General features: G+C 44.2%; 1 protein-coding gene across 15 annotated transcripts in view; it reads left to right on the top strand.

Moving 5' to 3' along the window:
- Positions 1–16,530, top strand: part of FBRSL1 (fibrosin like 1) — a 289,992-nt gene that overhangs the window by 197,852 nt on the left and 75,610 nt on the right. For all 15 annotated transcript variants that reach the window (XM_074205181.1, XM_074205178.1, XM_074205190.1 and 12 more), the window contains one exon: positions 14,367–14,396. In XM_074205181.1, the coding sequence (XP_074061282.1) occupies positions 14,367–14,396 (30 nt within the window). The remainder of the gene's footprint in view (positions 1–14,366; positions 14,397–16,530) is intronic.

Genomic DNA, 16,530 nt, shown 5'->3' with positions numbered 1-16,530 from the left:
GGCTCAGTAAAGTGAGAGGATCAAAGGATTTTGATCTGAGGACTTTGGAAAGCACCTCTCTAAGAGGAAACCATTAAAGGGTCCAGAGAGCGTAAGAGAGAGGAGAGAGACTTGTCCAGAGTCACACAAGAAATGAATAAAAGAGTTTAAATTCAGATTTCAGCTTCCATTCCCTCTTCCTGGGTTCTTTCTTTTTCTCAAGAGTAGAATAGGAAGAGACTATTGTGTGTGAATCCTGGCTCTGCCACATACTCCCTCTGTGACCTGAGACAAGGTATTTGACTCCTCTGGGTCTGTTAACATCATTTGTAAAATGAAGGGGTTGAACTCTTCAATAGTCTTTGAGGCTTCTCCCAACTCTCAGTCTGTGACCCCGTGATTCTTTTCTTTGGAACAGGACTTCAGGCTTCTCCAAGTTAGTTGGGTTAGATGCTAACTTAGATCAGAAGGAGCCAACTTTTTCTTGTCCATAGGGCCCAGGGTCCTACCCCTCAAGTTTCTGCTCTGTTCTTGGCTAAGAACGGACCCTCAATTCTTCCCCCCTTCTCTTTCCACTCCCCTGCCTCCGTTCCAGCTGCATAAAGGCCAGGAGATTAGGGTCAGCCTAGACATGCTTCTGTGAGGAACCCAACACAGGCAAAGCTAATCCTGACTGCTGGGTAAGACACTGGAATCCAAGTGTCTTCTCTGAGGCTTTTACTCCAGTGAGAACAGAGCCATGTTGGGAGACTTCCAGAAGCTGAGAAGCTAGGAGTAAAGGGAGAAGCTGGGTTAGAGAGGGAGGGCAGGCCAGGCCAACCAGACAACAAACATTTATTAGGAACTTTCTTTGTGCCGGTTTCTAGGGATCCAACAAAAGTCCTTTCCCTCTCCCAAAGTCCCACAATCTTTGCCCTCAAGTATCTCACATTCTAACACAGGAGACAATATGTCATTGTCAACAACCTAGGAAGTAGGTGCTACGATGATCCCCATTTTACAGCTCAGGTGAGGGAAAGTAACCTATCTAGGGTCAAACAGGCTGGATTTGAACTCACATCTTCCCCACTCCAGGCTGAGTACTCTACCCACTGCACCATCAGCGACATCTTTAGAAAGAGTTACTGCTTGTAGAGACAGCAGAGAGCTCAAAGTTGCAGGGGTCCCCATAATGGGAGGCCCGTTCCTTCCCCTTTGTGAGCCACATCTGTCTTTGCTCTGAAAGGATTCTTCCTCCCCATAGGAAATGGAAGGTCCAGGTCCCAGGGTCTTGTCCCCTTCCACACTGGGCATCTCTACCCATACTGGGGCAAGGATCTCCCTGCACTTCTAGATCCCACCAGGATCCCGTTCCCCCTTCCAGCATGTCATGGCTTTCCCACCTATCGTGTAAATTTATGTCACACCTCTTCCCAAACGGAGATGTACTCCTTCAGTGCTCCTCCAGGTCCTTTCCCTGTCCTTTATTGGAATCTTTACTTCCCCCAGTCCCTCGCAAGGATTGTGTCCTCTCTATATCCAGTAGGGGTTCATACCCTTCCACAAAAGGGGTCTCTATCCCTCACCTTTCTCTTGCAAGTATCTATTCCTGTACCTTCAAATTATTTAGGAGGTGTCTGTCCTTCCTAGGAGTGGTCTTTCAACCTTATATAAGAGCAGGGGGAGAGTTCTGTGCTCCCCTTGAATCCTATTTTCCTCTGTAATGCAGACTTTTCACGAAGGGATCTCTATCCACAGTGGGTTTGGGAGTAGGGGATGCTGGATCCTTTCCTCTTCCACCGACAGGGTCTGTACCCCCCCCCCCCGCAGCCATTTGTCCACATTTGCTGGCAGTCTCTGGCCAGGGCCCCCCAAGCCCGAGGCCCCCACCCATCCACCCCAGTAGGCATCTGTGTCATCACTCCCCTTCAGCAGGCCTTGGAGGTGGGGCCCAGACCAGAGGGAGGGCCTCCCCCCAATCCCTGCCATTTTGAAGGTCGTCTTGCCAACAGCAAGACAGATGTGAGGGTTTCTTTCTCCCCCACCTCTTACTCTGATTAATTGCCTCATTCAATTCCGACTATTGCAGTTAAACATTAATTCAGCAGGACTTAATAACGTATTCATTTATGACCCTGCCTGCTCGGGCTGACAATGATGGGCTGTTTTTGTTAATTATAGGGATCCATGAGCCCCGTCCTCTACACGCTCGCACTGACGGAAAACACAGCTCTGGCACACGCGTGGTCTTTGATGTCAGATAAATCAAACCTCCCCAAGGAGCTGGCTACAGGGCGAAATATTTCTTCCTAAATATTTTCCACCAAATGCGTCTTCCTGCCGACGCTGCCACATTGGTTTAAGAAACAATCCAGGGAGATTTGTCAAGGGGCTTGGGGGTGGGGGAGAGCAGTGTCTTGCCCGGATTTGCCAGCATGATTGCCCTGGTCCCCTGGTAGGACTGGAGGAAAAAGCCCCTTCCTCCTAGATGAGAGAAGGCCTTTGTCTCCTTCCGGCACTAATTAGAACTCTCTCTAATTAGAAGGTTTTCTAAGCAGCCTGGGGATTCTTGGGTGAGGAGTTCAAGGGAAGGGGTTCACTCACAAAGAGTCTCTGGCCTCACAGCCCTAAAGTAGCAGGCAGGCATCACTGCCTTGGCTGGAGTGCGACCCACCTTACGCTGGAGACATCAGTCGCCCCATCTCTGAGTGGTGCTGATGTCCAGGGCCTTCCCTGAACAGGGAATGCACTTGCCTAAGTCCCAAAGGGGCGGAGGTGAGAGTGCCAGTCTTAACGGGCACATGTCCCATGGAGTGTCGTTCTGCATTTCCCTGAGGCCAGATCACCCACCACTAAAAATGACAGCTTAATAGGGATTGCACTTTCCACCTCGCGGCTTTTGCCGCGTTAATTAAGCGGGAAGCATCCGGATTGGTGGTGCCTTCCATGGCTCTGCTGGGAGGCACTCTATTTCTGTCTTGAGCTGTCTCGGCAGATGGGGGGGAGCAAAGCACTGGCATGCGTCCCCCCCCCCATTCCCAGTGATGTGTCGCCCTCCTTCCCAGGCTTAGACCAAATCGAGAAGCATGGCACCTTCTGTTAGCCACGCCCAGCCTGTACCTCTGAGAATCACTGTACTAAAACATCACCTTATAGGGAAAACTAGAGTCGAGAAGACCTGAATTCAAAACCTACCTGAGGTATTGAATAGCTGGGTTGGCTTTGAACAAATCACTTAGCCTTTATTCACCTCATCTACCTTATCTATAAAGTAGCCCCTATCAGCCAAGGCTGTTGCTGAGTATGAAATGAGATCATGGTTGGTTAGGTCAGATTAATAAATTCCTGTTTTTCTCCCTTCTACGGGACCCAGACTGAGGGATAGATATCCATCTCTGCTGATTCTCCTGGTGTCTTATTAGTAAGGTAGTTTAGGAGTTCTGCCTTGAAATATGATAGTTCTGTCTTTTTAAGAGTTTCCAAGAACTACTGACTGGCTATCTTTGTTACCTCCAAGCTGAGTTCAAAGATGCTATGACCTGCACAGGATCTATATATCATAACACATATATATTATATATATATATATTAACAATATGTTGTATTATAGATGCTCAATAATTAAGATAGTTATAGATAGAATATCATATATTAACATAATAACATGGTTATTATGTAAATAAAATAATAGTCATATAGATATAGTTTTCATATATTATGATATAACATGCTTGTTTATGTTATATTTTACACGTATTACATTATAGTTTATATAATTTTGTTTCATATATTATATGATATGAATACAATATAAAATGTATCAGGATATAGAAATATTAAAAATAACCTCCCTTGTAGTTTCATCTTGTCAGGTTCCTTAGGGCTCTTTGAACTTCATCTCAAAAAGAAAGAAAAGAAACAAACTGGATTTAGAATCAAGATGACCAGTGTTTAAAGGCTGACATAACTCTTTTATTACTTGTGTGACACTGGAAAAGTCATTTAACCTCTGGATCTAAATTTCCTGAAAAACGGAGGAAATTAAGTCAATTGGATTCTTCAGGTCCGTTTAAATTGTCATTCTATTCTAGATGGGAATCCCTAAACAATAATACTAATAATTATTATTCATAATTGATGTTCAATTATTTCAGACATTTTGGGGGGATTTTCTTAGCAAAGATACTGGAGTTGTTTGCCATCTCTTCTCCAGCTTATTTTACAGATAAGGAAACTGAGGCATACCAGGTTTAAATGACTTGCCCAGGGTCACACTGCTCATAAATACCCGAAGAAAGATTTGAACTCAGGAAGATGAGTCTTCCTGACTTTAGCCCTAAAACTGTCCACTGTATCACCTTGCATTGTTGTTGTTATCAGGATATATCATTATTATTATTAGACAAGGCAACAGAAGCCACTTCTTAGTCATTACTGCTAGCTTTAAAAACTAAATACCTACCAAGAAATTCCCCGGGGGCCAGGATTCCACATCACAAAGACACAGTCTTTCGTGGATAAACAACAAACAAATATAGATCTCCCAACATTACTGCCAACTCGACCAGCAAAGTGTGTCCTGGAGCCAGAACATTCTCAAAGACCAAACCATTTCCTTCAAACTCCTGACCATTACATCAATCCATAAAAACAAGCTAATGGCATTTTTAATACGTGCTCCCACACTAGCCACTCATAATCTCTGAGATAACATGAACCAAATATCTTTTCAGATACAAAGACCTTGCAGACATCTGAAGGCTAGCCCACAGACTAGGAACATCCTTATCCTCCTATCTACTGCTGCTTCTGCTGACCCTAGGAAGAACTCAGTGACCCCCTCACAGATGAACTTTCATCTCAATGCTTTTACGGTCCTACGATGGTTAGCCCACTCAGTAGCTCCTTGAACATCAAATCTAAAAGAATGATAGGATAGCAACCTGTCCCAGGACCTGTTCTGTCTTGTTGAAAAAAGATAAGGACATGATCATAGTGATTTTTAAAATAGCTGACATTTATGTAGCTCTTCAAGAATTGGAAAGAGTATTTTTTAATACAGAGTATCATGGAAAAGAGCTGAAAAGAGAGCCATCTAACCCAACTCCTTCATTTGCAAATGAGAGAACTGAGGCAACATCACAAGTATAAGCCAGGGAAAATGTAGTTTTGTTGTCTGACTCGTGATGACAACACGAGCCATGGGATGCCAATACTATTCATTGGGTTTTCTTGGCAAAGATACTGGAGTGGTTTGCCATTTCCTTTTCCAGGAGTTCAGTGACTTACCTAATTTACAAAATGCACAAGGAAGAACTTGCCTACCTGACTCCAACAATTCTCCTATTCTTCCTCCTATGCTTTGCTGAGCTCTGCCATATGATAGGATAGTTTCACCTAATTATCTCATTATTCTGTCCATGATAAACTACTGGAGATCATCCCATTCACTTTAGTGAAAGCAGTAGCCTGAGGCCAGGGGAGTTGGTCTTCTGGCTTTTAAAGTTTCTCCCGTCTTCTATCCATCCTTCTCTCAGCTGACAAAGGGATTTTCCTAAAGCCCAGTTCTTAGTAGATGATACCCCTATTCATTAAACTTCAGTTTGTCCTGATTTTTCTCTAGGATCAAATATAAATTCCTTGTCTTGACTTTAAAAGCCCTTCCAACCTGCCTACCTCCAGTGTACCTTTCCAGTCTTCTTAACACCTGTTCCCTTCCCATACTCAAAATGGACTTCTTGCTGTTTCCATCTCCTATCTCCATGAGGTTGCTTTGATTGTCTGCAGTGCTTTCCCTCCTTACCTCATGTTCCTAGATCCTTTGATTCTTCAAAATGCAGCTCAAATATCACCTTTCTTGGGCTGATTCTCATCTAATGCTTCTCCAAAAAAAAATACCTTGAATTTATTTTGTATATAATTTATTTTTACTAACAAATGTACACGTTTTCTCTCTTGATATGATGGAAGATCAAGGATTGCTTGATTTCTTTTTTCATTTCCCCCTGCATGTGGTTTGCACTTGTTGACTAGTGGTTTTATTGATTAAGGAGAAATGCATACAAATGACTCCTTGTGAAACCCCTTTTTAGTGAGGCAGTTGCCTTGTTGTCTCTAAATTCTCCAAAGCACAGCTCAGGGAACCTGGACATAGGCTGGCATTCATCCACTCTGGAAGTAACGTCCATCCCAAGAAACAAGTCCTCTCTTCGGTATTCTGCATTAGCTTACGATTTTTTGCCTAATCTTCTCAGTCGTCTGAGCTGCTCATGACCCATTTCACAATCAAGGATAGATGGTATAGACATTTCTGGAGTTAGGTGAATTCAGAATAACTTCAATGACCAGAAGTGAGGGGTAATCATTAATAGTTCAGTGTCACCTTGAAGGGAAGTCATGGGTCAAGTACCTTATAGATCTATCAATCTAGAGATTTCTGCTCTCCAGCATGTATATCAGTCACTCGGATCAAATTTATTGATGTGAAATTGGGAGGGATAGTGCTTTTCATTGAGTGACAGAAAAGTATCTTAACAGGTTAGCACATTGAGCCAAATCTAGTAACGGATGAAATCCAACAGGAAGAAATGTAAAATCCTACCTTTATGATTAAAAAAAATCAATATCATCTATAAGTATAAGTGGAAGAAAATGGAGCGTTCTTGTTGTTGTGTCTGACTTTTTGTTTCTGCAAGGACCATACCTTACAAATACCGGCCATGGGATTTTCTTGGCAGAGATACTAGAATGGTTTACCTTTTCCTCTTCCAGTGAATTAAGGCACAAAGAGATTAAATGGCAGGGTCACATAGCTTTTAAGTGTCTGAGACTGGATTTGAACTTGGTTTTTCTTGACACCAAATCCAGTGCTCTATCCATTGAGTCATCTAACTGCCTAGTTTAGATATGTACCTAGGGAACAGTAAAAGAGATATTGGAATTTTAGATTTCTGCTTTCCCAGATTACAGTAACAAGAGAAATATAAGAGGCCTCACCATCCTTGACCTTGAGCAGATTATATTTTGACTATTATGGTTACCATATTTCAAGGCCAATTGACCAACTGGAGCATGAAGTAGGATATTGAAGGAACTTGAGATCTGGCTACATGAAAGCCAGAACAAGCTAGGGACTTCTACTTTGAAGAAGAAAAAAAGGGAAGGCATAATAATTGTCATCTTATTTCTGAAGGGCTGCTGGAGGGAAAGAGTATTTGATTTCTTCTTCACCTCAAGGGGCAGAAAATTGGGTGGAATGAGTAGAAATTTCAGGGAAAATTTCAGGATTTTGGTTTAATACTAAGAAAAAAAAATCTAACAATGAGAGCCATCCCAAGAAGAAATGCCTTTGGAGGTAGTAGATCCCCCTTGACCAGAGCCTGGATATAACCCCTTGTATGGGTGTTGTAGACTCTTGTGGGAGAATGGTTTGGACTAGATGGCCTAACAGTCTGTGTAGTGAGGGAGGAAGGAGAGGTGGCCACCTACTCCTCTGGAATCAGGAGTTGTCATCCTCAACAACTGACATACTTCTTGTATTACTGACAGCTCATGGTTCATCCCTTCCTTCTTCTTAGATAATACCAAGCTTTCTGCTGTCCAAACTAACTTATCCACGATTTCAGATGGCTCCTTTTATGGAAGCTCCTTGCCATATATATGCTCTCTGTATCCTTATCTCTGTTCTGAACTTAGGAACTTGGATGTAGAATTGGGAAAGATTGTAGAATGTTAGAATTGGGAGACCCTTAGAACATAGGATGTCAGAGCTGGGGGGACCCTGAGAACAGGGGAATGATAGAACTAAGAAGGCTCTTAAAACACAGGATGTTGGAGCTGGGAGGGCCCTGAGAACACAGAATGTCAGAATTAGGAGGGCCCTTAAAACAACAGGTCCAGATTGTTTATTTTACAAGGGAGAAAATTCCTCATTTTCAAATGAGAAAATAGTTAAGGCCTTATAGGGGTAAGTGATAAACTTGGGATGCAGATCCTGGGTCCCACTCTATCTCTCAGAGTTCAACATTATCTTTCTGCACTGTGAATTGGGACCCTGGCCAGGTCCCATCTGATCTGGATGACTCAATTTATTGCATGTATTAAGCATTTATTAAATACCCACTGTTTATCATGCACCATAAACAGCATCATCTGGGATGTCCTGGGCAAGAATTATCTAGCCTAGAGTAGATCCTGTTGGTCCTTTTCCTCTGAACCCACTGGGCCCACAGGCCAAGGACCCTCTCCCCTGCCAATCAAGGACTGTCTCCTATATCACTGATCACTAAATTGGAAATGGTGTTTTACGGCAGCAATAAAGGAATGGTACAGCGTGAGGTACGTTTTTATACAACTCTATGAACTTTGTCATTGAAAACATTATAGCCTTGAATGTGAGAGCGCGGTGGAAGGCAATATAATTTGATTACCGATATTAATCACATAGAGTACAACATATAAAACCAGTAATGCATAAGTCTGACTGGAGCCAGAGAACCCTCATGTGCATCTCAGGGAGATTTATTCTCAGTAATATAATTCATTTGACATGAAAGTATCATAATTGCAGTTGCTAGGAAGACTTTTTTTTTCTTTTAAGGAAAAAGTAGCCCCAAATTCAAGAGTAGCATGTTCTTTACCTAGCTCCTCTTCTGCACTCCAAAACGGACAATTGGCTGAGTTCACTGTCACAGGATTGTAGTCCTTGAGTTGGAAGCAGCCCCTCAGGTAGTTTAGTCAGCTATTGTTTTATTCACGGCAGAACCGAGGTCCATAGAGAGGAATGGGTTTATCAAGGTCACAAGAGCCAGAGTCAGAATTGGAACCCAGATCTTGGTACCCAGATCTAGCACTGATCTTACTACATTATTTGGACCCACTTTTCATAAACCAGCCAAACTGAGAAGTTTGGTTGGAGTGTTGGGAGGCTAGGTGTTTGTATCCCTTACAGGTGTCCCCTCCCATCCCATCCCCCCCCCCCCCCCAGGGGTCTCCTGTCATAGTACATTCAGAAAAAGTCAGTAAGAAAGATTAAATTAGATTCAAATCAAGTCCTGGTGCTTATTACCTTTGTGACCTTGGGCAAGTCGCTTCATCTATCTGTGCCTTAGTTTACTGCTCTATAAAATGGGTGGGAATCACCTGGACTACCTTTCCTCTGAGATTTCTTCCTGCTCTGGGCTTGAGATCTTATAATTAGGTGATTTGGGGGTGCTGAGTTCTGCGAGTATGTCCATGTATTACTTTGGTTTGGGGGGGGTCACCTTTTGAGCCTCTGATCTCATCACTTTAACCCTAAACTCTTTCACACTTACCTGCAGTCCCTCAATTTGGGCACTTCCTTGAGCCAGGCATATTACAGCCCATCCCTACATTCTCATCCCTACCTATAAGACCACCTGTCTGTTTCTTCTCACAGCTTCAGAGGGGGGAGGAAACTTAGGCCTTAGTGTAATATTTAGATCTTAGATCTTAGATTGATTCTTATTGCAACAATCATTCAGTACAATTATTTTCTAAGCTCTTCCATTGTTTCTGGCACTGTACCAAACGCTGAAAATAGAAAGATAAAAATGAAATTGATTTCCATTATCATTTGATCAGACAAGCATTTTGGGTCTGGTACTGCGCTAAATGGTGGAACCACATTTCATCCCCAAAGGATCTCCCCTTGCCTTCAGGGAGTTTACATTCTGTTAGTCAATCAACAAGCATTTACACACTGGCACAGGGCTACAGAGCTGTAAATGAGACAGCCCCAACCCTCAAGGAGCTTGCATTTCTTCAAAGGAGACACTGGAGAGACACATACATAAGTAAAAAATCAAAAGAGTATAAATTCAAAATGGCAGGAAAGGAAGGAGGCGAAGTACTAATGGCAGGAAGGGTAAGTCTAGTCCAGACGAACTGGTTTACTCTTGTGAAAAGCCAGGAATCTTCAGAGAAAGCAGGTGAAGAGAGACTCCCTCCTAGCCACAGTGGGGGGGAGAAGTCATCCACTAGGATGTAGCTGGAGCGGCAGTCACCCATGACTGGTTTCCCCTCCTTTTGTGAAAACAGGAACTTGATGATGATAGACTCAGCCTGTCGAGTGACCTGTTTCAGAACCTATAGTAATCACATGCATATGTATGTATGTAGATGTAAATTCAGGCTGGCACATCCGTGTGTTTGCACACATAAAGCCTTTTGTCTAGGTGGTTTCAGAGGCTCACGCTGTGTCTTTCACATAGTAGGTGCCTAATGAACCTTGGTTTAATTGAATTGAAACGTGTGCTTACATACACATACAGATATATATGTAGACTGATCTCATGTGTCCTAGTGGATAGGCGTTCCTGGATCCACCACATGCATCCACATGCATGACCACCAGAACACGCATGATCACATGCATTAAGTTTTGGGGGTGGTTGTGATTTTACAGTCAGTGACATTTTCAGAAGACATTTGAGCTGCACGTCTCCTCTCCCCCACCCCCTTCCTGGCACGCTCTAACGGGCTCAGCTCTGACTAATATTCCATGTTTCACTCACCAAATAATCAAGCCGTGTTCAACTCCTTCCTAGTACAGTGTTCTCTGAATTATTGAGGGTGTTTGATGTCAGTTAGCATCTGCGACAGAGGCCTCGAGCTCTGAGAGGAGAAGGAGGAGCCCCCTCCCCCATCCTCCCCTGCTTTACTGAGAAGACACAGCCCAGGCTCCCTCTCACTGCCCTTCCAGCCCACCTAGCTGGCCTTGCCCAACAGATTTCACCCATATTTTTGTGCCTATTTCTCTAAGCTTCAGTCTCTGAAGCTCTCTTGTCTCCCTAACCTCACCCTTATTCTTTATCCCTTATTCTCTCATCCAGGGCCATCTTCTTTTCTGTTATCCTCATCCTTATCTGGCCACTGGACCCAGATGACTCTGGGGGAGAACCTCCTCACTCAAAGCCCCTTCACTTGCCTGCCCTGGCATCACTCCCTGATGTCATGGTCTTCTTTGAGAACGAAGGATAAACATCAAAATCACCTTTTTCTCCCTGTTGGGGCTTATTGACCCTAAAAGAAAAATAGCCCCAGAGTTGCTTTTGTCATTCCTTTTGTAAACCACCACCAACCCCTTTCCTTCCCCCTCCTACGTCTGAGTCAAAGCTCTGATTGGGGCAAGGTGATTGATCCTTTGTCTCAAAGTAAAAAAGTTAGAGTGCCCTGCCTCCATGGTAGTGGCCTCATTCTCAGGGTTTAAAGATGGGCTCCCCAATATAGTCACACGTAACTCTTTGCTCAGCTCTCACCATCTTTGTCAACCTTGGGTTCTCTGTTGTTCTCATCCTTATCTGGCCAATGGACCCAGATGACTCTGAGGGAGAGCCCCCTCACTCAAATCCAATTCACTTGTCTGACATGGCATCACCTCCCTGATGTCATGGTCTTCTTTGAGAGTGAAGGACAAATATCATCATCACCTTTTTCTGCCAACATCTGAAACCCAAAGATTTGAATCTTACCATTTTCTTTCTGTTCCCTTCATGGCCAACCCACTCATAGTTTAATATCTCCTGCTTTCATTTCTCAAACCATCCACCATTTGGGACAAAATTTTACCAGTCTCAGTTCACCTCAAGTGGATATATTTGATGTACCTACAAATATTCACATCCATAAGGAGGAAGGTGAAATATTTGGGTACTAGGAACAGGCAGCCACACTTTATCACCAAAACTCTTTACTTCTTAAAACTGTACCTCTGAAAACTGATTTTTCCTTATCCTCCATCATCTTCCTGTGTCTGTTCAACTTTCTCCTCCCTGAACTCTGAGTTACTGAATTCAATAGCAGACTCAGGCATTTGATTATCCATCCTACACTGAGGCCTGGGAGATAAAGTCTCAGAGGGTAGCAGTTATATTGCCTTTGTCTTTGTATGTGCACACAGATAGACACATATTTTGCAACCACCCATTCACCTTCACTTTGGAGATAAGGGAACATGTTTCAAACCCTCCCTACCTCATTTCACCTAGATTGGGAAGCAGGTGAAAGATTTTCTTTTTCAGACTCAGAGGTCCAATCATCTCCAATAACTCCATCTAACTTGATTTAGCCTCCTACCAATTCCTAATTTCTTATTGTTTTTAGCTGTTATTGCATATCCAAACAAAACCCAAGGCCATTGTGTGTGGTGGGGACACCTCTTTATAGCCCTGGGGTTGGAGAACTCAGTCACCTCCAATGCTTGGAGAGGGGTGTATTGGGAGATATTCTCTGCCACTGAAGGCCAGCCTTCCTACACTAAGATCCTACCTTCTACCATAATCCTTTCTCAACTTCTCTTCATTCCAGTTTCTTCCCTCCATTGTTTCCTATTGATTCTGCCCATAGCTTGCTTTGTCTGTTTTCATTTTGTCTCCCCAGTTAGATTGTAAGCTCCTTGAGGGCAGGGACTAAGTTTTGCCACTTTTTGTGAGATCATAGTGGCTAGGATATTAATAAATGTTTATGGATTGATTGGGCAGGAAAATGTCTTTAAAAGCAAATTTCTAAGGGTATTGTAACCAAGCCAGAAAAAGGGGTGGCCTAAGTTAGTTCTGAGCTGCAGGAGCCCAAGCCAGGATGTGAAGCACTGTCATGCAAAGGGCGATGAGCCATGTTCTGGGGCGCTCCAGAGGACAGAACCAGGGTGGAGCAACTAGAATGGCCCAGAGTGGACTGGACAGCAGGTTCCTCCGCCACCCCACCCCCCGATCTTAAAACAAAGGCCGAGTGATTGGATGGGGTGGGGGGACTACTCCATTACTGAAGTGATTCTTGGTTAAATGTGGATGAGTTGAATTAAATGTTCTTGGTTTCCCTTCCACCTCTGAGATCCAGAAGATCAACCCTCTGGGTTGGGGCATGTGGGCAATGGATGTGTGCCTATGGCTTCATCCCCTGAACCTTGATCCTGTGCCCAGACCACCCTACCCCACCCCACCCCCCATGTTCTTCCCCAGGGCCTGGCTTCTGAACATGGACCTAATGAACTCAAAAAGAAATGAAATGATAGGACTTGGGGACTGTTCCCTTGAGACTTGAAGGATCTCATAAATTCAGTCTTTGAGTATACTCCGACTATCTGGGCAGCATGAGAGAGGGGTTCCATGATCTGTATTGTTGAAATAAATGTCTAAACTACTGTCATAGATGGGATTCATTGGAGTGATTGTCAGACACCATTTGAGATACTAGGGACAAAGAGACAAAAATGAAGCGGTCCCTGCCCTCAAGGGGCTTACATTCTATCAAGGAGATATGATCCTATTTAGAATAGGACCTAGGAGACAGCCCCATAGCATCTATCCCTCTGCCATCATTATAGACCCTTGCAGCTCTTTGGAGGTTTTCAGAAAGAAGGCCAACCAACCAGCCATTCATGCTAGGCCAAATAGTTATAGACCAAAAAAGTAGCCTGATAATTAGTGGTTAGCAAAATGGCTTTACAGTTTATAAAAAACAAAAACCTGGGTTCAAGTTTCAACTGTGATATTTTTTTTCAGGCCCTGTGACTTGGCAAGGCACAGAAATTCTCACTCTGAGACTCTTACTTGCAAAATTTGTCTTCTGCTTCGGTTAAAAGGGAATTTCCTCCTCACTGGAAGTTCCCTACCCTAAAAAAAATCTTCAAAATGAATAAGGTTTTTATTCAGTGGGTTTTAGAGTGCACACACAGAGATACTTACATACATACATACATGTCTAACTAGAGGCACCCTTTAGGAAGGGTCACTTGATGACGAATTTAGGGCAAAAGACTCACCTGGGACCTAGTCCCCAGAGATCCAGGTTGATGGGTGACAGTTGGGTGGTTTTGTCCATGGGGATATTGCTTCCTCTTTCTAGTCACTAATCAGAGGGGGGGACCCCGGGCTGACATCCAGCTAACCAGAATGGTTCTTCATCCATCTGAATGGTTGGTTCCCATCTCTCCCTCTTTCCAGTGGCAGCTCTGGTGCCTTCCTTTCTCACACTGTCCATTTGAAGTTGAGTTGCCAGTGGTTCCTTGACAGAGGAGGTACCTCTACTAATTCCCAGACAGCTCACTCAGTGGTACCAGGACCAATCACAGCCAGTGCCATCTGTGATTTAACCGTGTCTTGGAATGCCCGGCTCAACCACCTTTCATCCTGCACCCCCAGCACATCCCCTGTCTACCATTTCCCAGGATTTCAAAAGCAGACATATTTGCTTTTCTTCCTGAACATGAGATTTCCATTAGCAATCAGGCAGGAATGGGTAGGGCAGACTAGGAGGATCAAGGTGTGTATTTTGTGTTCCCGAAGTAGGTGGTAACAAGAGACAGCAAGGATGTTAAATAATGATTTAAGAGTTTCATTTTAAAAGCTTTTTTTTTAACATGAAGTTTTCTCTCTTTCTCTCATCCACAGTGTGACAGCGAGAGTGATATTGATGATAAGGTAAGATTTGAGTTTTTCCCCAGAACCTTCCTAGTTGAATGGAAAGAAACATCCTTTCTCATGAGCCCTCTCATGCTGACTCCCACCCAGTCCCCAGCCCAGAGATGGGATTTTCTCTTCCTTGGGCTCAAAGGACACCTCCCTGGGTTATCTTTCCTGGGGGTTTATTGGCCCTCAGTCCTCATAGGGGTCTTGCTTACTCCTCCTTAGCTTTTCCAGAGAGGGAATGCAACCTTTGGGTTCTTGGCAAAAGCCCCTAAAAGGAAAAGAATCAGAGAAGTAAGGAACAGGATAATCTCTGCTTCTCTTGTCTGTGTATTCTCTTCCCATACCCACCCCCCAATCCCTTTACCATGGGTCACCCAGAGATCTCAGCAACACACCTTGAGTCCCCACAGGGAGGGTGATGTACCTTCTCTTTGTCAGAGAATGGCAACAGTGGATTTCCACAGTGATGGTTTGCTCTCATGCCCTAGGATCTGAAAGAGGGCCAGTCCTTGTGTACATAGAGAAGGCGGGAAGTGACAGGGTGGACCATGTGTGTCTTTGGGAAGGAATATGTTTGGATATCCTCTGTGGGTGGGGGACATTATATGGGTGGATGGTAGAACTGTTGATTGGTGGCTTTTCTGACCATGGAACAAGAAGAAACACCAGACACCACCCTTTCTCCGAGAGAAAATTTTCCCTTCCCTCTCTGGACACCATAGGTCGGTCCCCAAGCATTCCTTAGACACCATGTGGGCCAGGCTAAGGTACTTTTGAAGGTCCTGAGGCTACCCTAATTTGGTGTGGCTTTTCTAAAACCTATTCCCAAGGAAGAAGCCAGGATGCAGAGGGTATAGAATTTGGGAAAAACAAACCAGCCACAACTCACTTTATAGGTACTTCAGGTTACTCCATGGCAGACATGAGTAAGGAGACATAAGAAAGGAGGTGAGAAGGCACATACCAAACCCAGCTGCCCTGTCACCTCGGTGGTAAGGGGAGGGGAGAGGCATCCATCACAGGGTGTGGGGCAGAGCCCTGGGTGCTGACAGACCAGCGCCGGGCAGACCACCAGCGAGTCCCCTGGATGAAGCTGTAAGTGACGTGTGGCCATATTGGGCAGACTCGCCATTAACGACATTCTAAATTGCCCCGGCGCCCAGGCGAGCGGCGTTTCCCACCAGACTGACGTTTGCTACATTGGGTTTGACTTCACCTTGTAGTGGAGAAATTGAAATCTGAACTACATTGATTAGCTTTCCGAGTGCACAATCGGAGGTTACCTTATGAGGAAGCAGCTATGAGCTGGGCAGTCCCCATGGGGGAGTGGGGGTGGAGAGGTGAGCAAACCACATCCACCTGCGCAGCTCTGACTTTGCCGGGGCCTGAGGCAGAGCAGGGACCCAGGCTGACTGCCAAACCCAGTGATTCCCTGGGTCTACTTCAAATCCAATGTCCTCTCCATTGTACCATTCTGCTTCCAATGTGGAAGCCCTGGCTCGAAATGAGGAATACCTGGATTGAAATGTTGTCCTCACTATTTATTTGCTAACTGGTTGCCTAAAGACCAATCACCTAACCTTTCAGCCTCAGATACTCACCGGCTGGGTAAGTCACTTAACTTCTTCCTGCGTCTGTTTTCTCCTCCATAAAATAGGGATTAATAACAGCACCTACTTCTCAGTATTGTTTTGAAGATCCAGTGGGATATTTGTAAACCACTTAGCTCAGGGCCTGGAACATATAGCTAATATAATTAAATGCATTTTGTATAGTGCCACATAACAATATAGAAGTGTTTTCATTGTGGTGGTTTAGTCATTTCAGTCACATCCAACTCTTTTGACCCCATTTGGGGTTTTCTTGGCAGATCCTGGAGTAGTTTGCCATTTCCTTCTCTAGTGCATCTGACAGATAAGGAAACCGAGGCAAACAGGTTGAAATGACTTGCCCAGGGTCACCCAGCTAGTAAATGTCTCCTCGACTTGCACTCTGTGCACTTAATTCCATATAAATACTAGCTAGTATTATTTAATGAGGAAATATTTGCAAAGAGCTTAGCATACCATCTGGCAAATAGTAAGAACTTCATAAAATGCTTGTTTGCTGCCTAGCTTCCCTCAAGGCTTAGCTCAGGTACCACCTC

This window comes from Macrotis lagotis, chromosome X (assembly GCF_037893015.1).
Source record: "Macrotis lagotis isolate mMagLag1 chromosome X, bilby.v1.9.chrom.fasta, whole genome shotgun sequence".
In the NCBI taxonomy this organism is placed as follows: Eukaryota; Metazoa; Chordata; class Mammalia; order Peramelemorphia; family Peramelidae; genus Macrotis; species Macrotis lagotis.
The sequence above is the reverse complement of the archived record's forward strand: the minus strand, read 5'-3'. Positions and strand labels throughout refer to the sequence as shown.